This window comes from Stereum hirsutum (genome assembly GCF_000264905.1).
Source record: "Stereum hirsutum FP-91666 SS1 unplaced genomic scaffold STEHIscaffold_15, whole genome shotgun sequence".
NCBI classification, from domain to species: Eukaryota; Fungi; Basidiomycota; class Agaricomycetes; order Russulales; family Stereaceae; genus Stereum; species Stereum hirsutum.
The window spans coordinates 1,335,378-1,361,751 of record NW_006763145.1 but is presented as its reverse complement, the minus strand read 5'-3'; the positions used below and the strand labels follow the sequence as shown (position 1 = coordinate 1,361,751).

General features: G+C 51.5%; 12 protein-coding genes across 12 annotated transcripts; 9 read left to right on the top strand and 3 right to left on the bottom strand.

The window, feature by feature from the left end:
• Position 1: 1 nt before the first annotated feature.
• On the top strand, positions 2-2,810 carry STEHIDRAFT_124660 (glycerol-3-phosphate 1-acyltransferase). The gene is made up of 9 exons (XM_007308622.1): positions 2-127; positions 192-235; positions 289-713; positions 792-802; positions 854-994; positions 1,047-1,136; positions 1,195-1,802; positions 1,862-1,874; positions 1,943-2,810. Exons 1-9 carry the CDS (start codon positions 15-17, stop codon positions 2,313-2,315), a joined length of 1,818 nt encoding a protein of 605 aa, XP_007308684.1. The 5' UTR covers positions 2-14; the 3' UTR covers positions 2,316-2,810.
• Positions 2,811-3,083: 273 nt separating this feature from the next.
• STEHIDRAFT_134112 (uncharacterized protein) lies at positions 3,084-5,646 on the top strand (the record flags this gene model as incomplete). The annotated part of the gene is given in 10 exon segments (XM_007308621.1): positions 3,084-3,418; positions 3,603-3,933; positions 3,992-4,156; positions 4,214-4,331; positions 4,390-4,450; positions 4,521-4,821; positions 4,879-5,111; positions 5,167-5,308; positions 5,361-5,517; positions 5,537-5,646. 10 exon segments carry the CDS (start codon positions 3,084-3,086, stop codon positions 5,644-5,646), a joined length of 1,953 nt encoding a protein of 650 aa, XP_007308683.1.
• On the top strand, positions 5,625-6,882 carry STEHIDRAFT_124656 (uncharacterized protein). The gene is made up of 2 exons (XM_007308620.1): positions 5,625-5,819; positions 5,882-6,882. The coding sequence occupies exons 1-2, from the start codon at positions 5,679-5,681 to the stop codon at positions 6,473-6,475; spliced, it is 735 nt and encodes a 244-aa protein (XP_007308682.1). The 5' UTR covers positions 5,625-5,678; the 3' UTR covers positions 6,476-6,882.
• A 380-nt stretch (positions 6,883-7,262) lies between these two features.
• STEHIDRAFT_149573 (uncharacterized protein) lies at positions 7,263-9,330 on the bottom strand (the record flags this gene model as incomplete). The annotated part of the gene is made up of 4 exons (XM_007308619.1): positions 9,183-9,330; positions 8,168-9,131; positions 7,966-8,108; positions 7,263-7,913 (listed from the first exon to the last, which is right to left on the bottom strand). Exons 1-4 carry the CDS (start codon positions 9,249-9,251, stop codon positions 7,263-7,265), a joined length of 1,827 nt encoding a protein of 608 aa, XP_007308681.1. The 5' UTR covers positions 9,252-9,330.
• A 265-nt stretch (positions 9,331-9,595) lies between these two features.
• STEHIDRAFT_103101 (uncharacterized protein) lies at positions 9,596-10,722 on the top strand (the record flags this gene model as incomplete). The annotated part of the gene is made up of 2 exons (XM_007308618.1): positions 9,596-10,186; positions 10,266-10,722. One exon carries the CDS (start codon positions 9,596-9,598, stop codon positions 10,163-10,165), a length of 570 nt encoding a protein of 189 aa, XP_007308680.1. The 3' UTR covers positions 10,166-10,186; positions 10,266-10,722.
• Positions 10,723-11,154: 432 nt separating this feature from the next.
• On the top strand, positions 11,155-12,372 carry STEHIDRAFT_124650 (uncharacterized protein). Its single transcript, XM_007308617.1, has 4 exons — positions 11,155-11,240; positions 11,298-11,734; positions 11,799-11,858; positions 11,917-12,372. Exons 2-4 carry the CDS (start codon positions 11,324-11,326, stop codon positions 12,130-12,132), a joined length of 687 nt encoding a protein of 228 aa, XP_007308679.1. The 5' UTR covers positions 11,155-11,240; positions 11,298-11,323; the 3' UTR covers positions 12,133-12,372.
• Positions 12,373-12,579: 207 nt separating this feature from the next.
• On the top strand, positions 12,580-14,495 carry STEHIDRAFT_103099 (transcription regulator). Its single transcript, XM_007308616.1, has 6 exons — positions 12,580-12,735; positions 12,818-12,951; positions 13,013-13,469; positions 13,529-13,861; positions 13,953-14,115; positions 14,181-14,495. The coding sequence occupies exons 1-6, from the start codon at positions 12,642-12,644 to the stop codon at positions 14,221-14,223; spliced, it is 1,224 nt and encodes a 407-aa protein (XP_007308678.1). The 5' UTR covers positions 12,580-12,641; the 3' UTR covers positions 14,224-14,495.
• A 355-nt stretch (positions 14,496-14,850) lies between these two features.
• On the bottom strand, positions 14,851-16,262 carry STEHIDRAFT_64677 (RNA 3'-terminal phosphate cyclase; the record flags this gene model as incomplete). The annotated part of the gene is made up of 4 exons (XM_007308254.1): positions 14,851-14,992; positions 15,057-15,464; positions 15,522-16,023; positions 16,097-16,262. The coding sequence occupies 4 exons, from the start codon at positions 16,260-16,262 to the stop codon at positions 14,851-14,853; spliced, it is 1,218 nt and encodes a 405-aa protein (XP_007308316.1).
• Positions 16,263-17,177: 915 nt separating this feature from the next.
• STEHIDRAFT_103091 (NAD-P-binding protein) lies at positions 17,178-18,394 on the top strand (the record flags this gene model as incomplete). The annotated part of the gene is made up of 3 exons (XM_007308615.1): positions 17,178-17,421; positions 17,495-17,974; positions 18,033-18,394. The coding sequence occupies 3 exons, from the start codon at positions 17,178-17,180 to the stop codon at positions 18,329-18,331; spliced, it is 1,023 nt and encodes a 340-aa protein (XP_007308677.1). The 3' UTR covers positions 18,332-18,394.
• A 1,127-nt stretch (positions 18,395-19,521) lies between these two features.
• STEHIDRAFT_149568 (proline-specific peptidase) lies at positions 19,522-21,092 on the top strand (the record flags this gene model as incomplete). The annotated part of the gene is made up of 3 exons (XM_007308614.1): positions 19,522-19,533; positions 20,133-20,743; positions 20,802-21,092. 3 exons carry the CDS (start codon positions 19,522-19,524, stop codon positions 21,031-21,033), a joined length of 855 nt encoding a protein of 284 aa, XP_007308676.1. The 3' UTR covers positions 21,034-21,092.
• A 410-nt stretch (positions 21,093-21,502) lies between these two features.
• On the top strand, positions 21,503-24,457 carry STEHIDRAFT_124646 (cytochrome P450). The gene is made up of 13 exons (XM_007308613.1): positions 21,503-22,006; positions 22,063-22,183; positions 22,253-22,403; positions 22,475-22,561; positions 22,624-22,738; positions 22,807-22,976; positions 23,029-23,215; positions 23,279-23,315; positions 23,372-23,484; positions 23,546-23,612; positions 23,673-23,795; positions 23,853-23,963; positions 24,026-24,457. Exons 1-13 carry the CDS (start codon positions 21,935-21,937, stop codon positions 24,217-24,219), a joined length of 1,548 nt encoding a protein of 515 aa, XP_007308675.1. The 5' UTR covers positions 21,503-21,934; the 3' UTR covers positions 24,220-24,457.
• Positions 24,458-25,103: 646 nt separating this feature from the next.
• Positions 25,104-26,259, bottom strand: STEHIDRAFT_64598 (cytochrome P450; the record flags this gene model as incomplete). The annotated part of the gene is made up of 5 exons (XM_007308249.1): positions 25,104-25,424; positions 25,532-25,709; positions 25,786-25,889; positions 25,965-26,055; positions 26,135-26,259. 5 exons carry the CDS (start codon positions 26,257-26,259, stop codon positions 25,104-25,106), a joined length of 819 nt encoding a protein of 272 aa, XP_007308311.1.
• Positions 26,260-26,374: the final 115 nt, after the last annotated feature.

The following is a 26,374-nucleotide window of genomic DNA, read 5'->3' as shown; positions in this document are numbered from 1 at the left end:
CTTTGAGGCCACCTATGCTGGTTTATGATGGTCTTCGTCAAATATCAGACTGGGCTCTTCTGAGCTTTTACTCAGATGTGTGTGTACTTGGAGAAAGCAATGTACCGCAACGAGGCCCTTTGATCATGTGAGTACCCAATTGGCCGCTGGTCTCATGCCAATTCGGAATGCACTCATCTTTCGTCAACCAGATGCTCGAATCATGCCAACGAAATCATAGATGTCGCTACGTTAGGTATGCTTGCTTTCTATTGCGTATTCTACGAAGGTTAATCAGCTTTATTCCAGCCGCGACTATTCCCTATAGGCGTCAGGTCTCCTTCTGGGCCAAGTCTTCGATGTTCAAGAATGTCGTTTCTCGCTTCATCATGACCTCTTCTGGAACCATACCCGTCCAACGCAATCCCAACAATGTCAACACTGGTGCCGAAGCAAGCGGGTCTTCATCTTCGGCCTCTGTGTCTGGCAACACTTCTGTCTTCTCTTCATCACTCAGCGCTCTCACAGGATCACGCGTCATTGGAGTCTTTCCTGAGGGGACGAGCTACACTGAACATAGGATCATGCAAGTTAAGGAAGGTGCTGCGAGAGTCGCGTTGGAATATTGTGCTTTGCGGGAACGAGAAGGTTCAATGGATGGGAAGGTCATGCCCCAGTTGACCTTTATACCTGTGGGTATCACGCATACCGACAAATCACATTATCAGAGCCGTGTGAGTAACTCATGCTTGAACGTCAAGTTGCATTCGTCGCATCGGATAGTTCATTGAACAATCGAACCTCGGCCACAGATGCTTGTGCAGTGAGTGTTGCAACTTGCCTGTACGTTTGACATACTCAGGCGTGGAGTCAGGTACGGCGCACCGATCAATTTAGAGGAATACATCCAGGAATACTGCTCTCCTGTCAGAGACGTTTCTCGAGCAGCGGTGGCAAGACTGAACAGTGAACTAGAGCGACGATTATTTGGCCTGACGGTGAATGCACCAGATTGGTACGCGTTATATCTCGCCGGCTGGTTTGAGTTGACTCATTTGCAGCATCAGGGATACATTGCATATGTCACGGATCGCCGAAGAGATTTTATGGCCTAATCAGAAATTGCCCCTCGTTCGCACTCGCGACATATCGCAGACGTATGTATTCCTGACGACTCTGACCAGCGAACTGTATCTCTAATATGGGATTCCTCAGACTCGTCAATATCTTCTCTATGACAATGCCAACGCCTCGAGCCATAGAGGCCAAGTCGACCCTCCTTCAGTACGCTGGCTTGCTCCATTACACTGATATCTCTCATTCTGCCCTGGCTTCATCTCTCCCGAGGATCTCCCCCCAGCGGACTTCGACGTCTCCTTCTCTCATACGGAGTGTTACGACCTTCCTCAGCCAACTATGCATCACTTTACTGCACCCTCGGTTCCTCCTGTCGTGCCCTGTGTTCTTCTTGCACCTCCCTGCTTATACCTTCGCTCGTTTTGCTGGACGCTACCTGGCAGATCCACGACTTGATGAAGCTATCTCACAGTACAAGATTATTTTTGGCGGCCTCGGGATGGGCCTTTCATATGCTGGGTTGACGAGTATAGTAGTGAGGTGGATGCGTCGGGTGGGTGACGATCGAGTGGGCATCTGTAGATGGGAGTGGGTCAATAAGGTGCTTGATGTCGTCGGCGAGCTCGGAAGGGTAACAGAGGCAGGAGAAGACTGGTTTGGATGGTCGAAGAGTCTTTTGGCGATTGGGGCAATCGCTTATGGGGTAGCTTGGGTCAGTGTGAAGTGGCACAACGCAATGATTTTGAGTTCGTACTTCGTGTTTTGATTCCTCTTCCATCATACTCAAACGTCTCGTATGGCGCAGGTAACTACAGGCAGTGAGTGCTTTCCTTCTATCTCAAAGCTCTGCGGGATTAATCAGTCGGCCGACGAACACTTTCGCCAGATATAAACGCCTTCGGGCCTCCTTCAGAATCCTAGTCTCGAACGTCCTACCATCCTCTCCTCTTTCGTCCACGGACCCGACCTTTGAAGCCTACTTCCGACCGCCATATCCGCCGCTCAACCCATACGTGACCTATCCTCAGGACTCGAACGTGCACAGCCGCCCTAAACCCGCTGCTCCGGTTGGGTTCTGGAAACTCATGCCACATTTGTTGATTACGAGACGGAAGGCAATTTTGAGTCTGGTCGAGTATCTGAAAGAGGTGGAAGAGATGAATGCTGGACCAGATGGGTCTGTGAAGGCGTTAGGGGAGGTAATGGCCAGAGGCAAGGAGTTGGCCAAGGAGGTGGTAGTGGAGTGGCGGAGACGATGAGACGTGATACTTCTGTGAGTGCAGATAGCCTGTGCGTGTCAGGGCGGAACAAGCTGAAGACAGGGACAGTATCATCTTTGTTCTAGTTGTCGACACCCTGTGTGTATCCTGTTTGACTATCAAGAATGGCATCGTGCGTCCATTGTGTGCCCATCTGTCTCCTTGAATTTCAGGATATAGAATCCTTGTTCGTCCGACGACAAAGGTCATCCACCTTGGGAACCCATGATGCTGGTTATTCTATGCCAGAGCTCCACGCTGTAACCTTACTTCCAGCGGAAAGCCCACGTTCTTGAGTCTCAGCTTCAGCCGGTTCCCGCACGACGCTGGTTGTCTTCGGTCGGCAGTGCTGATCAAACTCAGTGAGTATCATCCTTCTTTCACTGTATGAAATACGCTGATACTACGCATGTGGATATAGGGCTGTGTCTCTGGTTGGGATGTCGGCTCGCAGACGCGAGTTGCGAGCAACGGACATCGAACAGGCAGTTTTCCTCAGGCAGAGCGAGAGTTAGAACGGAAAATGTATAAATAATTGTATATACGTATTCATGGGCGTTGTCCGGTGTAGCTATATGAAATAGTCTATGATGTGCAGTACGATGAGCAAGGCTGGCGGGGGTAGCCACTGTCGTCCAATCGCATAGTTAGATTTGGCACTGTTCTCTCCTTACCCCCTTCACAGCGCCCGCGCAGCGCCTCTTGCGTTCTCTTTGCTTTCCTCAAAACGCGCTCTCACACTCGCACTTATCAAGTCTGCTCAGATCGATGACATCTCTGGCGACTGGCGGCTCTCGTACCGTACCCGTTTACCTGCTGGCAGGTGCTCCAGTTCTGCAGCAGCCACGAGCTGGCCAGGATTCGGGCGACCCGAGCCTGGCGACAGAGATCTTGCCTGGTCCACCCCAAGTGGCCTCTGTGAAGCAAACGGCTGCCAGAAGAGACTCTAAGAAATACGCTCCACTCGTGTCTTTTCTTCCTCAGCACGATCCAGGAACTTCGTACGCTGGGATGGCGGCTGCACCGGTCACTGGTACGGGTATACTCGAAGCTAACTTGGAGGTGGATGGCCCTAGACGCAAGCGTGCGAGGGTAGACAAAGGGTGCGTTATGCTCGTTCTGTCCTTCATGAGCTTTGTCTGTCGTGCAACCGCTGACGACGCCTTTGCGACTCTCATCATTCTTTGGGGCCTGTTTGTGTCATCTTCGACAATTTTCCATGGGGAACCCTTGTCGGTGCGTTCAAATCCGTCTTGCGTGACTCATGACGTGCTTCTCGATGAGCAGGCTAGCTGGTCAACGTCCTCAGCGGGCGTCTGCACGCAGTCTCAACGCCGTCGGCCATGGTGCGGATACTGCCGTCGCCAGCGGTGACGGAGTGGCTGCTTTGGAGCTTCCCGATGGTGATCACGTCCTCGCGCAGGACTCTGACGGCCCCGTTCTCTCAAGATCAAACTCTTCCCCAAACCTCGTCGAGGAGATATCTATGCCTCCGTCTTCAAGCGCACGACCTCAAAGGAAGGACAAGGGGAAGGGGAAGGAAAAGGCGGCCGTGAGGATCAAGGAGGAGCCGATGACGGTGACGTTGCAACAGTTGTCGGAGCCTTCCTTTTCGCATGTGAGTATTCTCCCAGCTTCAAGAGTGCTCAGGTTGTGATAATGGGTTGGCCTTGAAGCGTAACGAGGACCACTGCTCTGCATGTCGGTCTCTGGGCTCTTTGGTCTACTGCGATGGCTGCCCTCGCGCTTATCACCTCATCTGCCTCGACCCACCAATGGATGTGTCCGATGTCCCAGAGGGTGAAAATCGATGGTACTGTCCTTCTTGCAAGCTTCGCCAGGTGAGAACGACAGCTTGATACCGTCGATTTCGTCTGTCCTGACTGCTCTCGTCGCAGCATCCGCCACCAAAACCGCCGCTGAATTCCTTCATGGCTCCTTTGGTCCAACACGTTCTAAATAGCACCCCGACAGAGTTCCAACTCCCCGATGATATCCGCACGTTCTTCAAAGGAGGTGAGTTATTGTCCATAGCTTTTTTCCTCGCCGAGAGGCTCAGAATCTCCCAAATCAGTCGCTGCGAGCACACGGGGCGGTTACGTGGACACGACGCTCATCAAGCCTCCACGTCTCAAGTAAGCAACTCTATCACCACAATCCATAGTATTGCGCGTTGATAACGCTCTGTTCCTTGTCTTCTTCTAGTCGACATGGTCAGCTGGAAGATCGTGATCCCTATCGTACAAAGGACCGCAATGGTGCCCCCGTTCTCTGCTTCCGTTGTGGATTTTCTGCACTTCCAGATGGAATGGCTGTTACCGCTCCCGTATCCAAGCGTCCTCGACGGGCTTCCACTCAGCCTTCGGTCTCCGAGCAGTGGAAGAGCATCGTCTCCTGCGACTACTGCTCTCTTCATTGGCATCTCGATTGTGTCGACCCTCCGTTGTTGACCATGCCTCCGTTGGATACGAAATGGATGTGCCCCAATCACGCAGAACACGCCTTCGTGGGTCTTTCTTGCCCACATCTCTGTGTCTCCGCTTTTGATTGACGCCATTTATAGCGACACAAGCCGCGAATACCAAAACAGAATGCTGCGCCGATCGATATCGCGAAACCTGGACAACTCAACAATGGGAACATCGAGATCAGCGAGCCGATTGAACCAACTTCGACACACGACAAAGTTCCTGTTGACGAGGTATTCATCAATGGTCGACGTTATCGCATTCCGGAACGTACAGTCGTACTGGACTTCTGGCATAAGATCAATAAGGATCGTAACCCTATGGCATAGTAAGTTTCATTCAGAGTCATCACGAGGATAATGGGACTGAAGATGTGTTTCTAGCCGCTCTGGCCTCGATAGCATCACGTCTTCTCCCTTGACGTCCCTCAGTGCTCTCGAAGACGAAACCCCTGCGCCTTCTCAAACACCACACCCACGCCCGTCTGTGAGCACCTTGGACACCGAAGATTTGCGTCTAGCTTTGGTACGCCCTCATACACATGCAATCTCTCACACTTACTCATCCTTCATTCTAGCTGTTGGTGGACATGTCTGCGACCAAAATCACGTCAGAGTCACAACCCGGACCTGCTCAACCTTCCACTAGCACAACTCAGCCCACGCAGAACGGGCTCAACCACGCTACCAATACCAGCCCTCAAACCAGTACCCAACGACCCACCATCATCAATCGTCGTACCAACTCAAATAGCTCACGTATCACTGTCAATCTCACCAAGCCTCAAGCACGCAAGGCCACGGAACCAAGCAATCCTGAGCCCGCTTCAGCCCCACCAATTGCAGGCTCATCCATCGTGGTAAAGTCCGAACCGTGCACCGTCGTGATACCGCCTATGCGCAACCAGAGAGCGAAACGCCAGACTAAACGCCAGTCGGTGGCTCAGGCTCAGGCAGAAGGACAGGAGTCTGCCAGTGCGCCTGCTGCACCGGAACGTAAGCAGCCCGCTCGAGCCTCAAAGCGTGATGTCAAATATGTAAGACTTGTTCGCCGTAATACTCACTATCGTGTCTCTGACGAAATACTCCTTTATTCAAGGTCATCGCACTGGACCTCAATGACTCGGCTGACGAGACCGCTCCTGTGGCGTCTACCTCACAACAACCCGTGCCAATGGACGTCGATACACCTCCCCCGGCTTCAGCAGTCAAGAAGCCTACAAGAACTCGTACGAAAAAGGAGGAGAAAGAGCCTCTTATACCTACTTCCCCTCTGACCCCCAAGAAAGCGGCAGCCTCAGGATCTAAAGGTAGAGCAGCACGCGCTGCCGCTGCGGCTTCGACATCCGCCTCGGCCCCTGTACCTGCTCCTACGAACACATCTGCATCGATTTCCTCACCCTCGAAACCTACTCCATCAATATCAGCCGTTCCCTCGTCGTCCTCTACATCCCTCAAGATACGTCTGCCTCGTCTCGCGGACATCAATTTCGGTGCTCATGCGACTCATGCGAATTCGAACTCGAACTTCAAGTCTACGTCAGGTGCTGGTTCGTCCAGCACGGGTGCTGCTGCGAGCAAAGTTAATGGTGCTGGTGTGGCGGCGAGACCGAGGAGGTCGTTGAGGAGACAAGATTCGACGCCGGCTTCGACTTCGACTTCGCTCTCGAGAGTGGATGGGGATATGCAATAGCAATGACAGAAGAGCGATAGTTTTCCGGTTCACAATTTTCGGGACAGAAGGGGTATGTCATGATACATGATTATATGGTATGCCATATGCGGCGAATTTTTTGTCTTGCGCCGTACGCTCATGTCGGACCAAGCACATTCGGTGTGGGTGCTACTTATTCGACGCGCGTACCTTCGACAGTCGCATAGGATGGTTTATGGGTAGCTTATGCGTCTTGGATGCATATGAGTGTATGGGATATGTAACGGAGGTTGCGTGATGTACATGGCAATGATGCATGATGTTTACCAGCTTTGTTTGGATGTTGTCTCCTGTGCTCCCGCGTTGATACTCGTGTCTTTTTCTTCTTGGTCTGCTTTTAGATACTTGACATACAATGATCTGAGAACTTGTGAATCTTGAATCCTTTAAACTGGCTGTTCGTCCGAGAGATGGAGTTATGATACGAGTGAGTGGGAGGAGAGGCAATACCTCTGTGGCCTATTTGTGATGGCGTTCACGAAGTCGATGGACCGCTGAGCATGATGAAGGCAGAAGAAGTGCCAGACTGAAAATAAACTGGCGGTTAACATAGAGCTTGGTCCTGGGAACGGTGGGTTGACCCAGTCCCTGTTTCCTGTCTCATTATCTCCAACATTTCATTTATAAGTCGAAACAGTCTGTCAATTGAAGTTTACTTCTCTCGGCGTCCTGCAAAACAGTGACTCTCCCTCTTCCAGAACGACTTTTGGGTCGAGCAACAGGGTATAATACAATTATCCTCAACAGCAGTCTGACCTTCTGCATATTAGTGACCCGCATGCTTCATCACCTTCAACCTCTTACATGACTCAATATCTTCACCCTCTCCGACATCCTCATTCCCTTCGTCGCCCGGGCCCAGCTCATCCTCCTTGACCATTTCGCTTCCCCTGCGTCTTTTTCTACTCTTAACCTCGCTGGAACGCAACTCGCTTAAGCTCCTCTGTGCGTAGGGTTTGCCGTTAGGGTCCCCCGCCACCTCATTATCCAGCTGAGGGTCGATAGCCCTCTTCCACTCCTCATTTTTCAAAGCCTCGTCCAAAACACCCAGGACCCAATCGTGTGTTGACCAGTGGTCTTTCGCACCGTTCTCTCTCCTTATGATCGCGTGATGAAGCTCATCTACCAATGTTCCTAGACAATGTTTTAATGGTTCAGAGGCGAGCTGAATTCCAGCGACCCTACTTCCAATCGCGACTCTACCCCCTTGGACCAAGCTCAGTTTGAATCGCCAGTGAGATGAAGAGACGTTGAATTGCGCCAGGCAGCCTCTACGCTCTGCGGGTGTAAGGGAGTTGCTCGCATGACGGATTGCCACCCACAAAAGAACCCATAGGAAGGATTCAATGTCGTCAGTGACGTGATGAGCTTTGTTCGGATCTCTGAGAAGGGCAAGCGACAGGAACTGCAGTGTACCCTGCACGATGTTGAGACAACGGATAGTAGAGAGAACAATCAACACGACTTACCGTGCGCTCCTTAGCTCGTTGCGGCGAATCATATATTTTCGCGAACTCCCAGTCGATAAGACGACCTTCTCCGTTGACGATGATAATGTTGCCAGTCGAGATGTCGCGGTGGAGTACACCCTTCTCAAACGCTGTCTGATGGGCTGAGGCAGCTCTATGGCATCAGCGTCATATGCAAAGCGAATGAAAGAAAGAGACAAACATATCAACGCGTCCCGGACCGCGGTCACGTACTCATGAGTCGATCCAAAGTTGACCAGGGCTTTCCCAACCTCACTCAAAACAAGTCGATAGTGTACAAGCGTGCGGAGGGTCTCAGTCTCTCCACAGCGCTGAAAATGACCTCCACCATCTCCCGACGCGACGACATCGAGGATATTTGGAACTTCCCTCTCTCGAAGCACTTTGTAGACCTCGTGCTCAGGAAGGTACTCTCCGTACCGCCAAGTATCCTTCAATATGACCCGACGTTTGTTGACGGGATCGTACGCGACGAAGCAGCGCGTACCGCGGCCGACGGGGTACGTATGAGTGCGAGTGAAAGGCTGGGAGACGTAGAAGTAGTCGCTGTCGGTGACGCGGACTTTGAAGAGAGGGACGTTGTTCCGAAGACCGAGAAACTTGCGTGCACGAGGTGCCTCGACGTCCGAGTCTGACACAAGCTCGAAGGTGGTATCGAATCCGCGAAGGGCGCGATCAGCATGGCTGAGGCGCCAAAAGAAAGTGTAAAGGTCGTCGGTCGTCGTCCAGTCGAATAAGGGCGTGACTTGGGTACCACTGCGCGAGTGGCAAAGCAGCCGACATAATCCTCTGCGGATGTAGAATGCGAAAACGCGAGTGCGCTGCTGAGTGGCTTGTATGGCGTTGTGATATACCGTGAGTTGACCGCGTGTGAGCCGAGCCTGAGCTGAGTCGTGCTCGATCTGATCCGATTCTGGAGCTTTGGAGAAAGGCTCATCTTTCGGGTTCACCTTGAATTCGCCGAAAGATTCCATCTTCGCTGCCTGGTAAGGATGACCTGGATCGTGCATGGCATCGGGGCTATAGAGAGAGATATCGGGTTTCACTTCGTGGGGCCCAAAAATACTGCGAGCGTCCGCATCTGCATGATTAGATGTGTTGACAAAGACCCAGCCGCTCTTGAGGTAGGGAGTCATGTGCTCGATCTGCAAGACAATCAGAACGTCGTAGACACAGAATAAAGATGAAGTACACACAAATGGATTATACAAAGTACTTTCTTTCCCTGTCGACCAGTCAAAATCCCCGTGTTCCACATTCGGCATCCCGCCGTGTGCAGGCAACGAGTCATGGGCAGCATTGCTGTGCGCAGTAGACCGGCTATTGACTTTGTAGAAAATCAGCCTCGATAATCTGGTGGCCAAAGACATACTCGTATGAGTCTTCGAATAAATATTACAGACGCACCTGAAGTGTGGCACAGTGTAGAACTGTTGCAGTCACTTCGTGTGGATTTGATATTGCGTCGGAAGGCGATAGCCTCTGAATTCAACAAGACCAAATAAAAGATCGGTCAGTCGAGATCTGTCAATCTTGATGACCACGGCCCCGTGATATCGCTTACCTTCCGAGTCTCTATGTTCGACCTTTGTGCACCCTCCTAGTCATCATGTCTCTCTCCGACACCGTCTACTCTACTATCACCCACTCTGACAACTGGGGTACCATGGGCCTCAAGAAAACCAGTCTGGACGCTGCAGTATTGACGATCTCCTTCGCTTCCTATCTTAACGAAGAAAACGCTGGTGAAGAAGGTCTTACGCCCACCAACCACTGGTCCATTTTCCTCAAGATCGAGGAGAATCAGTCTGTTCGTATCGACGCGGTTCCAAATTCCCCAGGCGAGCCGGCGATGATCATCGTCGACACCTTGATATGTGCCATGACCGATGATGTTGTTCATGTCGTGGCCGCCACCACGACTACGAGAACGACCGTAGCGGAGATACTCAATCTCATCATCGCCAAGAGGAGACACAACTATGTATTTTCTCCAGTAGGAGAGGGATGCAGGTTCTGGCTATACACGCTCGCACAAGATCTTTCGGAGGCCAAGATTATCTCGCAGGATGATGCCAACGCGGCTAGACACGATCTGCAGCATTACTGGCCCAGCCCCGTGGGGACGGTTAGTCAGCACAGGGCTTTCAACAAGGGGACTTTCTTGGACTCTGCTTGATCTCGAGGCTCGGCGACAAAGGTACGCATATTAGTAGCTAACTACTTAGTAATGCGTTCAGATACAGATTTTAACGTTATTGATACTTCATTCTTGTCAGAACTGTCGAAACCTTTGAGGCGGAACATGATTTGTGGAGTCGGGGTTTAGTACTGAGGGAAGAGTGAGAGATCCACTACGAACAGATGTAGTTTGGCTTGACAACCTACGAGTCTGAGATTTTTTTTTGGGTGGAATCCCAGGAGGTGTTTGAGTGGTTAAGATTCGACTGCCTGTCTCTCAAGAGGGGATGCATTAATGAGGAGGAGGGGGTGTGGCCCATTCGCGTGGCGTGGTAGAATGACCGAGGGCCACATCTCCTGAGCATGGACAAAGCATGGACGATCTTGGACTGATCAGTGTCCTTTCGCTCTAGTCTCTACATTCAACACATACAGTACGTATGGCTACTCGATGAGAAAGTGTCCACCATGAAATACCTGTACCCATACTTACCGACCATACTTCAAAGCCAAATATCAGTTCCTTTACCAGGTTATGATCTGTGGTTGACTTTTGTGAGTGCTAGGTCCGTGACGTTCTGTTGGATCGAATGAGACACTGACTCGATCTGTTCTTTCGTTTCTTTAGATCAAGAATGTTTACACCGTCGAACGTATTCTCGATGCAGAGAACTTCTCCCGCTCCGTGTCTAGATCTCTACAGCTGTACCCGCACGCCGCTGGACGCCTACGACGAGATGAAGACATCTGGTCGGTGGGCCACATTCTGCATTATACTAGGGGCTCTAGCTGATTCTGATTTGAACACCCCGTACACTCCTTTTATATCTTGCACTTTTAGATTGAGCTCACAAATCAGCCTGTCCCTTTCAAAGTCGTCACACTCGGAGAGAAAGAGTTCAATGAACTGATGCCCAATCCTACGCCCGTAGTCCAAGACGATCTGTCTCCTTTCCTGAGCGCTACACCCCAAGGTATTCCTGTTGTGAACGGAGACACATCTCTATTGAGGTTTAAACTAACGTTGACGGAGAGACGGACGGCAATTGGAGTATCTTGGCATCATACCCTCGGTTTGCTCACCTTTGCCTCCAATGTATGGGCTACGCTGAAGGAATGCTCGATTGTAGGCGACGCAGCTGTCCTTCACCGTTTCATGCACACCATCTCCAACTTTTACCTCCGTCTCGATGCTCCTTACCCACTACCATTATTCAGCAAACCTCAATTTCCTCCCCCGACTGATGAAGACATGAAGGAGTATCTAGACCAAATGCCACATCTCAAGCGGACATACCCTGTCGCAGAGCTAGGCTCACGATACGCCGAGATGAACAGAGGCGTGGTCCGCGTCGACGTTTGTGTTCCGGGCTACAAGCTGAGGCAAATGCAGAGGAAGGCGAATGAACTTCTTGTGGGGAATCGGGCGCCGGAAGGCAATTCTAAGGGCGGCAGTACGGATGACAGGGTGAAACTGTCGAGGCAGGATGTGTTGACGGCGTGGATTGTGATGGCGCTGAATAAGGTATTAGAGAGTCCGATAGAGACGCTGACGAATGCTGCTAGTGTGAGCCTCCCTCTCTCGAGTATCGTGCTCGAGCTCACTCGCGATGACTTCACTTTGACTAAAGTATCGCAACCTTAATGTTCCCTTTGCGGACGCAAACCTTGCCGGAAACGAGATATACATCGTGAGCTTCTCCTTTACCTCGGAACTTCTCCTTCTAAGATCTCATTTTCGACCCTTAGGCCAAATGTCCTCCGTGGCCTGCCCAACTCTCGAATAACCTCTGCGGTCTGGCCCTCACCATTCACAACTCCATATCCGAAAGCCGTAAAGCCGAGAATCTGAGAAGATGGATGTCAGTGGCCAGCCATGCCATGCTCGAGGCTTCCAATACAGACCACTCGATGTTTTTCGAAGTGGTCCCTGGAATGATGACGGTTAATTCGCAACTTTCGTAAGTCTCGTCTTTAAGCTCCTATCGTTGGCCAAAAGCTTTTGATGGCAATCTCGCTGTGTCGACCAGGATTAACAGAAGAGATGTGAGCTTTGGAGTTCCAGAGTCGGCGTGCTTTTATACCATGGGGGTCACAGATAGGTATTTGAGAGTTTACCTTTCCAATCCCACCATTTCGAGTGCGGCAAGCTCAGGGGAAAGCGAGGACGTGGACGTCTGCTTTGGGATTCAAGAGCATCTGAAGGAGAAGATTGAGAATGTACTGTACGATGACCTGTTAGATACGGAGCGCTTGTTTTCTTGATGATGACTGACCGTTCGTTTATGTGTGGCGTGAACGCGGGAGAGACGGTGTGGCGCAAAGGGTGACCTGTGCCGGTTACGTAAAGGAGATTCTGTGTAAGAGCGGCACTGCTCGGCGAACTCTGGCAACAGCTCTCACCCACTCCTCAACTCTCACCTGCTCTCGTACCCTCACCTTCCCTTCATCCTTTCAGTTCACTCAGACGAACCATGGCGCTTTTTGGCAGGAAGAAGAGTAATAAGTCTGAGCAAAGTTCAGATTCTGAACCTAAGAAGGAGAAGGGTAGCTGGAGGAGACCAGCAAGTGCGTCCCTTACCATTCTAGTCTCTGTGGCCCGTAACTTCCCGCTCGTCCGCCTACTGAACGGTCGGACTTTCTCGTATAGATACTGCATTTAAGCAGCAGAGACTGAAGGCCTGGCAGCCTATTCTCACACCACGAACTGTCCTTCCGACGTTCTTCATCATTGGTATCCTCTTCGCGCCTATAGGAGGCCTTCTCATCTGGGGCAGTGGTCTGGTGCGCTTGGCATTCTCTTGCTACCTCAGACTTTATCCTTGACGTTGTACAACGCTTTCAGGTTACAGAAATTACTATCGACTACACACAGTGTGATACCGTTGGCGGAAGTCCCACAGATCTCCAGGACGCCATCACGAACCACGCCGTCACCGTCCCTAAATACAACTATCGCCTCAGTGCCTCGGAATCCGATCAGCAGCCTAGCTCCGCACCAAGATATGCCTTCTTCAATGACACGACCCAGACGGACGTCAGCAAGCAACAGCAGTGCATCATCCAGTTCGACGTCCCATACGACATCAAGCCGACCGTGCTCCTGTACTACAAGCTCACGAACTTCTACCAGAACCACAGGCGATACGTACAGAGTTATGATGCAGACCAGTTGAAGGGCGATGAGAGGAGCGCGTCGGATTTGCAGAGTGGGAATTGTAAGCCCGTGGCTGAGATCAACGATGGGACGTCCACGAAGGCCATCTATCCTTGCGGATTGATCGCTAACTCAGTATTCAATGGTACGCCTTCTACTTTTATCTTCTTTGCAATTTGCAAACTAAGCAATCTACGCCTCTAGACACTTTCAGCAACCTCACCAACGTCAACCCCGCCGATAGCTCCACCACGACTACCAACTACACCCTCTCCGAGAACGGTATCGCATGGCCAGGAGAGTCAAAGAAATACGTCACAAAGCCCTCGGGAGATATTTCCAACCTCGCACCCCCACCGAACTGGGCTCTCAGGTTCCCCGACGGCTACAACGATTCCAACATTCCTGACTTGAAATCCGACGAACACTTCCAAAATTGGATGCGCACGGCCGGTCTACCAACGTTCACGAAGCTCTGGGCGCGGAACGATGCTGACACCCTCCAGTCGGGGACGTACCAGATCGTGGCCTATATGAGTACGTGGCTCCTTCCTTCCCCGGTGCTCTCGGACATGGCAGTGTACTGATGGCGCACTTGCGTGTGGCGCTACTTTTACGGCCGTTATAGACTTCCCTGTTAAGCCGTATTCGGGTACGAAATCCATTGTCATCTCTACGGTTTCGTGGATTGGCGGGAAGAACCCGTTCTTGGGTTGGGCATACGTCGCCGCTGCATCCCTCTTCGTCTTGCTCGCTATCCTTGGTACCATCCGCCATCTCCTGAAACCAAGGTTAGTTATAGTTTTTTTCATCCTCATGGTGCACACCATTGACCACGTATGTCTTGCATCTTCAGACGTCTCGGAGACATGAGCCTCCTGTCTTGGAACAGACAGTGAAGGACTCCCACGTACTCTACGTCTTCTTACCGACCAGGCCTCCTATGAGCTTTCCCGTCTCGCACGACACCTTCATCTCCACCTCCTAACCACTACCATGATCACCGTCGACCGTTGTCTCCTTTCACAGCTCCTCCACCTGCACATCTTCTCCTCATCTCTCTACCTGCCTGTCTCCGTCAAGTACAGGGCGTAGACCCCGTCGCTGAGTTCCCCGCCTTCATCGCCTACCCACCAACCATGTACTTTATCGTCCTGCCCGTCCCACTCTCTTCCGCCTCCCTATATCGACGGGCCAGAGCGCCACCGGACGGACATCTTCAATTTTATAGTAATTCAGTCTGTCTTTATCATTTTTCGTCGCGTCCTCTTTACTCGATCGTGTTTTGTTTACCTACGAGCTCGGAGCCTCACTGTTACGGATATAGTTTTACATATGCATACAGCGTTTCGGAAACTTATGTGCATCATACTTTCCTTGCGAATTATTTATTCTCTTCTTTAGGATGTCGAGTCGATGGGTCCGTTGTTGAAGGGTGAGCATTTGAGTGGTGAAATCCTCTACTATTGCGATGGTAGATAGGTACAGTATGCATGCAGTATGTGGTAGCAAACCCGTAGAGAAGGTCACGCCGATTGCGACTGAGAAGCTGAACGAGACGAAGCGGTCATGCCGATGCCTCTGCAACGCATGAGGACCGTCCCACTTGGCTCTTCTTCGATGGTGAACTTCGCATCCGTCATCTGTTCCACGACCCATATCGCCGTCCTATAAACATCCATAAGCCAACGAATCCACAACGCAGCCATGTCGAACAACAGAGAAAACTCACTTCGTATGCAACGTCAACTCTCCCGTCCTCACCACAGACTCCCCCTCCGCCAACGCCATAAACAACACAACCTGATCCTGCAACCACTCATCCGTACAACTCATCTCCCCGCCCACCCTAGGCTCTAGCGCACTGATCAACTCCTCCGCTGCCTCTCTCCCCACGACGTCCATCCCTTTCCCCTTCGCACCGAGTGATGAGGCCCCAAAACGACAGCCTGTGGACGTTGTGGCCCAGAGGATCAGGCCGGAACCGGAACCGTGGGCTTGGGAGGGAGATTCGCGGAGGGGGGTTATTGAGATTAGGGAGGGGTCGAGATGCAGAGAGGGGGAGGACTGGGTTAAGGTAGAGAGGGCAGAGGAGGCGATTTCGGAGGCGAGGGAGGCGGGAAGGCCGGCTACGTATGCTCTGTGGGCCCACGTCCTCGTCAGCTTGACTCAGTAGACCGAGAGTGATTGAACATACCGTCCTTGCACGGATATGATCTCGCCCCTGTCCAATAATCGAACTGCGGGTAACGGGCCCTCCACTGGATCCATCTCGACGTGGACCTCTCCGCCACCTTTTGGGTAATACCCCCGTTTGACGATTTTAAGCCGGGGCGAGAGGCCAAAGTGGCGTTTGAGAAAGGGGAAGAAGACATTGGCGGTGTAGTCCATCTGAGGTGCATTGGAAGCGTTTGTTCCACCTCGAAGCGTTAGCGAAGATGTCAACGATGAGAAAGTAGGACTCTGCGGGTCCTCGGTCGAGCTTGTAGGCTTGACAGATAGAGGTGATGGAGGTGGGAAGAGGAGACATGGGAGGGCGATTTGGAGGAGAAGGGCCGTCGAGCCTGCTGTCCCAGGATCTGCGGTGAAGAATCCGGGAAGGCGTGGTCCTGTCGCAGCAGGATGGAAGGTTATAGTCGAAGACCCATTCTTGTCGCCTGTTAGTTTCGCTCCACTAATCTCTGCAGCTAGGCGTATACCTGCCCATTCCAACCAACGTCAGTATTATCGTACCGTCTCTACCAGTGAATGAATGGTTGGGAAACCTCAAACCTGCGACATGCTGATTCTTCAGCCCAGGCGGCCGTCTGTTATATCGAATATGTTGTATCGTGACGGGTTTGCAAAGCAAAGAAGAGAGCGCGACGGTGTTGCGGAGCAGTTGGCCGCCACCTTCGAGCGTGCTGCCTTCGATGATGAGCCCAATTAGTGGTGTCATGTCCGAGCTTTCGGCTGGTTCTTTGGCCTGCTGTTTGTTGTCGCGTTCCATATGTACGGGGTAGCTCAAAGAAGGCAGAGCTCGTCGGTGTGGCAAGTCACAGTTGCGCGCCGGGAGAGAGATGTTAACGAGTCATGGGCAGCATTGCTGCGCACAGTGGACCGGCTATTGACTTTGTAGAAAATCAGTCTCGATATTCTGGTGGTCAAAGACAGACGTGTATGATTCTTCAAATAAATCTTACAAACGCACCCGAACAGTGTGGCTCGACGTAGAACTGACGCAGTGACTTGCGTGTGGCGAGGATTTGAATATTGCGTCGGAATGCGATAGCCTCTGAATTCAACACGGCCAAACAAAAGGTCGGGCAGCTTGTCGATCCGTCAATCTTGATGACCACAACTTCGGCCTTCTGCTGCTCAGCTACAACTCGTCTGCACTCTGTAAAATCGACCCACACTCAACATACAAGCCTTGAGGCCCACGACATCATGCTCAGACCGAGCCAGTGTTGGAATATCCCCACACTTCCAGCTCGGTGCCCGTCTTGTGCTGAGCAATCCTTTTGTCTTAGACTTTGCTTGCTCATCAATCAGTCAGCGCGTTCCTCGTCTCCTCAGGAATAACCTTTCGTTGCTTCCTTCAATCGCTGTGTCATGGCAATCCGTTCTACGTTGGTCTTGTACGGCATTCCGAAATCCTTCTCTGGGATCGTCTTAGTAAAACAAGGACTAAGAAAGTTGAAAGTCTCAATTGCTTCTTTTGACGCTGCACAACTCCGATGAAGCTCGCAGTATAAATATTGTACGAGACTCGCTGAATTTGTCTCATCAACCTCTCCGGCTTCAACCTTCCTGCAACAAAATATCTCATCCAACACACTCACCGCTTATAGCAACCACCACATCAGCAAACATGTCCGCTCTCGCCATCCCACAAGGATCTACTGTTCTCGTTACTGGCGTGAACGGCTACATGGGCTCTCACACCGCCGATCAGTTCCTCCTCGCAGGCTACAAAGTCCGCGGAACCGTTCGCGACGTCTCTCGAGCGCAATGGGTCCAGGAGCTTTTCGACAAGAAATACGGCCCTGGAAAATTCGAACTCTTCGCCGTTCCTAAGATGAACGCCGAGGGTGCATTTGATGAAGCAGTGAAAGGTCAGAACTTGATTTTACATTCCTCTCGCGGCTTCAGAACACATATCTGACGCCACCCTCACGGATCTATCAGGTGTTAGCGGTGTGGCCCATCTGGCTTCCAATGTGTACCTTTCGCCCGACCCCAACGAAGTCATCCCCGAAGTCATTGCCGGTGCCCTTAACGTCCTCAAGTCCGCCGCTCGCACACCTTCCGTCAAACGCGTCGTCTACACCTCATCTTCCATCACCACTGGCTTCCCTCAGCCTAATACTCCCATTTCCACCACTCCTCAATCATGGAACACCGTCGTCAGTGCGCTTGCATGGGCACCCGGACCCTACGAGGAAGAGAGGAAATGGGTCGTCTATGCGGCCAGCAAGACAGAGGCGGAACAGGCTTGCTGGAAGTTCATGGAGGAGGAGAAGCCCGGGTTTGAGTTCAGCACGGTGTTGCCGAGTGTGAACTTTGGAGCGTCGTTGTACAAGGAACAGCAGTCGGAAACGCTGGGATGGATACAGACGTTGTTGAAGGGAGATGTAGAAACTGCAAAGAAGGATGGCATGTCGCCTTGTAAGCTTTGATCAATCATCTTTGTGTCGACTCTGGCTGATGACTTCATTTGGCATAGACTGGTTCGTCGACGTCAGCGATTCCGCACGCCTTCACGTCGCCGCTCTTATCAACCCCACTGTCAAAGCCGAGCGGATCTTTGCCTACTCACAACCTTTCAACTGGAGCGACGTCCTCGATGCATTGCGCAAGGCATATCCTGAGCGTACATGGCCCGAAAACATCCCGGATGAGCCTCGCGATCTGAGCACGGTAGAGAGCAGGGAACGTAGTGTTGAGCTGTTGAAGGCTTTGGGGAGGGACGGGTTCATCACGCTTGAGGAGTCCGTGAAATCGAATGCCGTACAAACTCTTTGAGTTAAAAAGTTATTGCAGCAAAGTAAGGGCTGTATCTCGGACAGTGCAGATATTAAAATTGTCTACTATCCCTCTAAACTACTTGTATCTAATCGTGCCTCAGGCTTCTTGTAGAAACTACCACTGGCAGCAGTATTTGCTGTATCCGAGACTACGAGTTCGTGTGAGGGCCATACACGTCCCCGGATAGGTCCAGGGGGTCAGAATAGGATTACAAGTAAGCCGAGCGGCGGGCCTGAGTTCGACCTCGTCAATTCTCTGTGTATATTTTATTTAAAGTCAACGAAATATTCGTCATATCTGAAATGTGTCTTGCGTATCGTGGTTGTTTGTGCTTGTTAGGATCGCAAGGTCTTGCAAGGCAAACCCTAACCGGCGGGTATTGCCGGAGATCATCTTGGACGTTTTTGACTCGAACATTTTGCGAACATTCATCCTGAACTACGGCTGCGAAGATGACTCGGATTTACTTCATCCAGCTTGCATCCTTCCCCTACCCTACAACATTCCAAGGCTTAACAGGCTGGATCGCTCTACTACGTCATTGCCTTTGTTCAAGTTAAGTAGGTCTCGAGGACACTATTGGTGAGTCTACTGTGGATACGCCTGACGAGCCCGCGCGATATCTTTGCGCTCACTGGGCATTGTCTCATTTCATGGGGCCTTACGGAAGAGGTAGGCGCCTTTGTGAGGTGCCAACGTTCCCGGAGAGAGTACTGTACTTTTTCGCGCACAAGTTCACGCCACCGCCCCTCGGCCGTTGCCGAGATGACATAATCCGTTCGTGTCCCGGTTCGCAAGCAGACCGGGACAAGGGACAATGTTCGTGAACATGGACGCTTTTTCAGGGATACGACCTTTCATGACCGCTTAATAGCCACTTATGCTCTGCATTTGGGTGGGGGAGCTCACCCAGTAGCAAAATCTGGCCCAAATTGTGTCTTGGGGGCCTTCCTGAGGTCAATTTAGGACCCTAAAATATATTCTCAAATATTCGTCAATTTTTCGTCAATTTTTGGTATGTCCCATTTACAAGTTCAGTGCACGTCAATGGGGTGGGACTGTCCCGTGGCACAAGTTCGTTCGCGGCAACCATGGGATACGGGACACGAACTTGTGCGCGAAAAAGTACAGTACTGCCCCTCGCTGGTGTAGGGAATTGGCGGAAAGTTGTGTTCGGTCTAGCGAACATGCACGAGCATGCACGTCCGTTGGTGAATGCGCTGCTCGGACTCTTGATTTCCATGAACAATTTGGATCACTGGTTACTAGAGGGCGATCAAGCACTTCGATGCCGTCCGATGATTGCTAGACCAAGAATGCAGTGGTTATCGAAAGGTTGGAAATATATGCTGTTGGTTTTACTTGGCAACCCCTGATAGAGCTGTCGCAGATGTTCTGAACGCTCCCGTCGATCTCGCATGAGGCATTTTGAACGCCGATGTGACGATCTCCGACCGAGGTGTGGAGTGATCCCTGCACGAGCTAGAATACCTATCTCCAAGTCGGGCGGTGTGTATGAGCTTCGACAAGGCCATCAACAGGGTTCTAACTCCTGTATCAGCCGCATCAGACCGTACCAAACCTCGTTGGTAGGCATCAGCCAGCACCAGAAGCGGAAGTGCATGGACAAATACTTCATTTTATTTGAAAAAACACCTGTAGAGAGATCATTCATAACCAGCCGCTTTTTTCCTGCATCACTCCGAACTCTCAACCTGACCTTAGAACTATGGACAGCAGCTCGAGCACCTCAATGAAGGTCACAGAAGGAACCATTCCTTTCGTTGTCGACGGCGAGACCCACCAGACATGGTTCAAAGCCTTCGGCGACCTCTCGTCTAATCGTCCTCAGACCGTCACTCCTCTCATTACTCTCCATGGCGGACCAGGTCTATCTCATGACTACATGACTCCCATCACCGACATCACCACCACCGACTCCATCCCCGTCATCCTCTTCGATCAACTCGGCAGCGGTCGTTCCACTCATCTCCGAGACAAGCCCCCATCATTTTGGAACATCGACCTCTTCATCAACGAACTCGAAAACCTCATCTCCTATTTCAAGTTGACCTCCTTTGACATCATCGGCCACTCATGGGGCGGCATGCTCGGTCTCGAGTTCGCCATTCGTCGCCAGCCATCAGGTCTGCGGCGTCTCGTGCTAGCAAGCGCACACCCGGATATGGCGCTGTGGAACCAATCGAACATGCAGCTGATGAAGGGGATGGACGAGGATGTACAGCAGGGCTTAATGAAGGGTTTTGCGGATCCGCAGGGGTATAGGGCCGCGCTGGATAAGTTCCATGCAGTCCACGGGTGTAGAATCCAGCCCTTTCCAAAAGAATTCGTGACTTCTTTGGAGATGATCTTTGGGGAGAACGGCGATCCGACAGTGAGCATGGCGATGTAAGTGACGCTCCTCCGCTTTGTCTATCATGCTGTTAGCTCACATCGAGTTCCTTAGGTTCTCCGGGGAGCTCAAGGCCTGGTCCGTCGTCGACCGACTGCATGAAATCCGGGTACCTACACTCGTCATCAACGGACGCTACGATGTCTCTCAAGACTTCGTCTGCGAGCCTTTCTTCCGCCACATTCCCAAGGTCAAATGGATCACCTTCGAAAAATCCAGTCACAGTGCACAGTTTGAGGAGAGAGAGAGGTACATGCAGGTTCTCGTGAGCTTTTTGAGGACGTAGTGAAATGGAGAGTGAAAATCTGGAATATTCCAGTCGTACACGCGGCAACGCTGTAAGATATCAGACGTATTGGACGAGCCATAATATTAAGCGATGATTATAGAATACCATCTTCGGGAAAGAGAACGAAAACCTGAGGGTGGAAGGTGGAATAAGCACTCGGGGAGACTCTGGGTTTACCATGAAATCGTCAGTACTTAGTCGTGAGGCGCGTACCTGACCGAATACTGACGAGAAAAGTTATTTAAGTACTGGCCTGACAAAAACCACAATATATGCTTCAAACTCGCGTGCAATGCGGGGATAAGTATATGCCTCGAAGCGTGAGGTCACAAAAAAAAAGTCCGGGAGTACGGTACGAGACGCCACGTCGGAGATGTGTGGATTCAAGCGCCGACGCTCAGGACTCGGATGCCACGGAGACAAGTTCAAACAACTGTAACATCGCTTCCTTCTCCGACCTCGACGAATCTTCGTGGCGCTGGTGTCGGCGATATCTATTCGCTCCTAATCTGGGCCCTCTAGATCATGGATATAATACAGTATGATCCAGAGTCGTATCCAAAATACGCACGGCTTTTGATGCTACCCGAGGCCTCGGACTTCTCAGGCGTCGCGTCCATCCCACTGTAGGGCGTGCCTGCTTCAGAGTACCACTCTGCACTCTTCGGGCTTCTCGTCGTTGACCGTATATCCTTCTTTGGGTTGATCGAACGCAAGGCGTAATGCTACGGTTCTAAGCAGGCCTTCCTGTTTCCCATCTCAACTAAGTTTCCCGCGACGGAAGAACGAACGCACGACGCAAGCGCCAACACCGCGTCTAACTTGAATGAGGAGGCCTCCCAGAGCGAAAGTGCCCTCCACTTCGAGACCTCGATATACTCTCTGCATAAGTCGCTCAATGCTCACCACCGTGTCCATCGCCGTGCTTATTTCTGCCCTCTGTCTTTACAAGTACCGGGCTGGTCTTCGAGTATGTGTTCATCGAGCTGCCAAGGTCTCGAGACTGATACAGTCTTGCTGATACAGAAAGTGAACGGAATACCCGGAATTAGGTCCCTCTTCTCGCCTCTAAGTCCTTTGGGCGCGACACTGCCCTGCACATCTTGGAACCCTGGCCATGAATGGCCCTGGCACTGGCGGAAGACTGGTTCGTGCGCTCTTTCACGTTGAGCCTGTCACATTCCAGGACTTACCCGACGTTCGGCACCCCTCCCAGCGTACTTTAATCACACATACGACGTTATTTCCACCGTGCCCATCGTGGTCGGGTCTCCGTCGATCTACACTAACTCCTTCGAGGTTGCGAAACAGCTGCTCTATACCAAGAGCGCGTCTCTAGAGAAGCCGAGGGAGATGACCTCCGCCCTGTACGTATCCTGCATGCTCGCCCTCGTGAGACTGATAATGCTAACGGATTTTACCCCTCTTGTATCCGAAGTCAATGGGGAGACAACGTCACTTCTGTGAATGGAGACATCTGGCGTCTCCACCGTCGCATCGTCGCCCCTTCATTCAATCAAAAGATGTGCGTGCGGTCTCCAATTGCATCTATGGACCGTGCGATTATGACAAGCCGGTTTCGCCTAGGTATGACGATGTTTGGCGGGCGGTCAGGGAGACCTACGCCGCACTTGTGACGAGCGATGCCTGGGATGGGAAAGACATAGTCGATGTCCCGAAGGCCAATATAATGCTTCTTGACGTAAGTTCTTTCTATCCTCATTCTTTCTCTTCCACAACGCTGATCGACTGCAATCGAACGTCAAATAGTTCACGATCACGATCATTTGTAGCTGTGGTTTCGGAATCGATGTCGGAAAGCCAGGCGCTGTTCAAGATTCCTCTCGTCATGCATTTCGCAATGCACTCCGCACTGTCTCCGAGACGTATATTCACCACCTTCTCCTTCCAGCCTGGGCTTATAATCTGCCCATTGAGAGGTCTGTGTGTCTTCTCACCAAATGCGTGCGATTCCTCACCTACACTGTCTAGTATCCGCAAGGTGAAGGGCGCGTGGTCTGCTGTAGAGGCCTACATCATGGCAACGCTCAGAAGGAGGAAGGAGGAGGACCCCGGTGCGATGACTCTTGATGAGCAAGACCTCTCGGGTGATATCCTCAACCGTCTTGTCATGGCCTGGGCAAGTGCCGACAAGTACGTCCTCAGCGAGCAAGAAGTGGTGTGTAGCTTTTGTGTTACGTTTTATATGCTTCGCCATGGCTGATACAGTGTCCCTCTGCAGCTCTCGAACATGTTTGCTCTTGTCTTTGCTGGGCATGGTGCGTATCCAGAACTACCTACGCTAACGTCACTCATTGATGTCACATATCCTCAGAGACAACGGCGAGCGGAATAACGGCGACGCTGGCGTATCTTTCGCTAAATCCAGACATCCAGCAGACCGTCTTCACCGAAATTTCGCAGACTACGAGTGAATTGGGTCTCTCTGTGCGGTTTGCATCTGCTTCCGTACCTCTTCTATTTTTACTAAATACATCACTACATACAGCAATATGTTGACCCCAGCAAGCTAGCGTACACGTTCTTCTGCTTCCTTGAAGCCCTCAGACTTGTCCGTGAGTTGCCATCATCCTCCGGGACTTTAACGGTATTCTGACATTCTTCCTGCTCGCCAGCGTCGCCGATGATGGTTCCTCGTAGGGCAACGGAGGATCTTGTGCTCCATGTTGTACGCCCCGAACCCGGCACGGTTTTCGTGAGCAAAGGCACCTTGATCATCATCGACCTTATAGGTCTCTGTGAGTATTTGTACCCTATAAACGTTTTGCAAGCGATAGAGCCCCATTGATTTCCAGCACGAAACCCGCACGTTTTTGAGGACCCGGATACATTCCGCCCCGAGAGGTGGGCTGGCGTTCCGGAGCAGGATATCGCATTGTTCGGCCTCGGCCATCGTGCTTGCATTGGTATATCTGTCTTTACCGAGATCAGCTCGATCTCGCACCCAGCTGATATAGACCGTTTACAGGGAGAAAATTCGCGCAGACAGAGGTGCTGAGTTTCCTGGCATCTCTGCTGCTTGATTGGAAGGTAGAGCCCTTGCTGGGGCCTGGAGAGACTAGAGGGCAGTACACGGAGAGGGTGATGAAACAGGCATCCCTCGCGGGAACTGCCTTCTCGTTGAAGGAAGTCCCCCTCAGATTCGTACGCAGGAGTCGTTAATGTCATTTAACGTCTAAGCTAACAGCGTTGGTTGAGTATTTGGTCTATGCAACTTCCCAAATGGTCATGGGAAGTCATCCAATAGAGAAGGAAGAGTGCAGCCCAAATCTTCACAGAATGCGAAGTTGTTGTGGATTTATCGAAGTCGACCACTGGACACCAGACAGGCGCCACCGTACGCGTCGATGTTCCGGCTCAAAGGCGTTTGAGGGCTACCGCGTTCCAGGTACTCGGTCCTCACGCTCGATAGCACCCACTTCCAAAAGCCAGATGCAAAAGAAATGAGGAGACCGTATTATGCCCAAGTTCATGACGGCCGTGAGATCTATATCGTTACGGGTTTTCTATCAATTATAATACATGTCACACTATGTAGGTCACTAGTCTGTCCTCTGCTATCCGCGGCCACCGGTGCCTTCGGTGCAACGAAGCCATAACCTACAGTCTGATAATAGGAAGCGTCTATACTGCATTTAAGTCGAGGACCATCCCGAGCATGAGGCGAAGTGTAGCGACAGTCATCAAGAAAGAAATCCAAGCAGAAATAGTACATTACAGCTTGGAGGCGTCTTTCTCGTGCTCCAGGACGGTGACGGCTTCGGGGAAACGAGGGGTGGCCCTGATCTTGAATGGTACCGGATGGCTAAGATAGATAATGTTCCAATCAGTTGACTGCTCTTGAAAGAATAGCTCCTCATCGTCGAGAGGTCACGATTTATGAAGAGAAGTACGTACACCACGACTCCAGCCTCAATGCACCCGTCGATGTCAATCGGGACAGGTACGCCTTTCTCGTCCACCGGCCTCTCAAGCTTCATCGCCCACAAAATCATCGCCATCTCGATGAACAGCGAATTCTGTTTGCATATGACCGTCAGTATCATTCACATGCCAGACGAGAATCTAACGCGACTCACATTCGCAACATGTCGACCTACACAAACTCTTCTCCCAAATCCATACGTGAAATCACTCTCCTCCCTTCCGCTTCCACTGAGGCCCTTGTCTGTCTTCGTGTCGTTTCGTAGATACCTTTCAGGCCTGAATTCCAAGGCATCCTCACCCCAGGTGTTTATATCTTGATTCAACAACCAGACATTCGCAATGATCAATGACCCAGCGGGGATGTAGTATCCCTCGTACCAATCTTCCTTTGCCGCCCTGTGCGGCATACCGAGCGGATCGACGGTATGCCAACGAAGAGCCTAACAGGAGCAAGACATTGTCATTAAAAAAATGTTGCAGAAGACGAACACACCGGTTTTGAGAAAAGTGGTATGGACTTGAAAAAGAGAATGGCGCTATAACGTACCTCCTTGACCATAGCTCTCAGATATGGCAGATTGTCATAATCCTTAAAGGTAGGTACGCGTTCCCTACCAACGACACTGTCAAGTTCTGCTTGCGCACGAGCTTGAACGTCGGGGTAGAGAAGCATGGCGAGCGTCCACCAAGTCATGACTCCTGCTGTGGTCTCTGCACCCGCGGAACTAACACACGTCAAAGAGAATCAATACTGCACGCCGGGGATCAAATGGTGCGCATAAAGAAGGAAAACAAACGCACTACATCCCAGCAGCCAGCCAAGCGTTCTCCCGAAGCGAGAGATCGTACCGGGAAGAGTCTCTCGAGATCTTACCCATGACGCTGGTCGGTTCTTCTCCTCTAGCCTGCAACAATCCATACGTGTCATCAGTATCGGAAGCAAAATAAAGTGGGTAATAGAGGGCTCGAAATGAGCTTACGAGTCGTTTCTGAACCCCGTCCATCAATCCCTCAAACATCGCTGAATCATTCCTGAACGAGTCTTCCGCATCGCGTTTCCACTTGGCCATCCTTTTCCCGTAGAAGCAATCACGTCAGCTTGACGTCCTCACCTCAGCGGAGCATAAAGGCAGGAGAATAAAGAACGTACCAAGAAGGGAAGTATCTCATCCACGAGAAAAATTCCACCAAAAACGCTCCAGGCAGAAGTGCACTCGTAAGTCTCGCCACAAAATCATTGATCTGCTCTATCCTCTTGTCTTTCGCGTTTTGCATCCCTACACCTTCTATGCTGACCCCAGCTGCCTTGTACTGCTTGGAATCCTCAGCGGCGCCGTACATCAGGTTCATCGTGAATGAAGCACTGGCACGTCTATACTGCGCTTCCCAT

What these genes read in the sequence shown, in the direction of transcription:
- STEHIDRAFT_124646 (XM_007308613.1), top strand. Translation starts at nt 21,935, where the DNA reads ATGCTCACCACCGTGTCCATCGCCGTGCTTATTTCTGCCCTCTGTCTT. An exon ending in AGGGAGATGACCTCCGCCCT is followed by an intron (nt 22,404 to 22,474) that starts GTACGTATCCTG and finishes TTGTATCCGAAG; the next exon opens with TCAATGGGGAGACAACGTCA. An exon ending in TGAAGCCCTCAGACTTGTCC is followed by an intron (nt 23,613 to 23,672) that starts GTGAGTTGCCAT and finishes CCTGCTCGCCAG; the next exon opens with CGTCGCCGATGATGGTTCCT.
- STEHIDRAFT_124660 (XM_007308622.1), top strand. Translation starts at nt 15, where the DNA reads ATGCTGGTTTATGATGGTCTTCGTCAAATATCAGACTGGGCTCTTCTG. An exon ending in ACGGTGAATGCACCAGATTG is followed by an intron (nt 995 to 1,046) that starts GTACGCGTTATA and finishes TTGCAGCATCAG; the next exon opens with GGATACATTGCATATGTCAC. An exon ending in ACTCGCGACATATCGCAGAC is followed by an intron (nt 1,137 to 1,194) that starts GTATGTATTCCT and finishes GGGATTCCTCAG; the next exon opens with ACTCGTCAATATCTTCTCTA.
- STEHIDRAFT_103099 (XM_007308616.1), top strand. Translation starts at nt 12,642, where the DNA reads ATGGCGCTTTTTGGCAGGAAGAAGAGTAATAAGTCTGAGCAAAGTTCA. An exon ending in CCAGATCGTGGCCTATATGA is followed by an intron (nt 13,862 to 13,952) that starts GTACGTGGCTCC and finishes CGGCCGTTATAG; the next exon opens with ACTTCCCTGTTAAGCCGTAT. An exon ending in CGCCATCTCCTGAAACCAAG is followed by an intron (nt 14,116 to 14,180) that starts GTTAGTTATAGT and finishes TTGCATCTTCAG; the next exon opens with ACGTCTCGGAGACATGAGCC.
- STEHIDRAFT_124656 (XM_007308620.1), top strand. Translation starts at nt 5,679, where the DNA reads ATGCGCAACCAGAGAGCGAAACGCCAGACTAAACGCCAGTCGGTGGCT. An exon ending in CAAAGCGTGATGTCAAATAT is followed by an intron (nt 5,820 to 5,881) that starts GTAAGACTTGTT and finishes CCTTTATTCAAG; the next exon opens with GTCATCGCACTGGACCTCAA.
- STEHIDRAFT_124650 (XM_007308617.1), top strand. Translation starts at nt 11,324, where the DNA reads ATGCACACCATCTCCAACTTTTACCTCCGTCTCGATGCTCCTTACCCA. An exon ending in CGCTGACGAATGCTGCTAGT is followed by an intron (nt 11,735 to 11,798) that starts GTGAGCCTCCCT and finishes CTTTGACTAAAG; the next exon opens with TATCGCAACCTTAATGTTCC. An exon ending in CCGGAAACGAGATATACATC is followed by an intron (nt 11,859 to 11,916) that starts GTGAGCTTCTCC and finishes TTCGACCCTTAG; the next exon opens with GCCAAATGTCCTCCGTGGCC.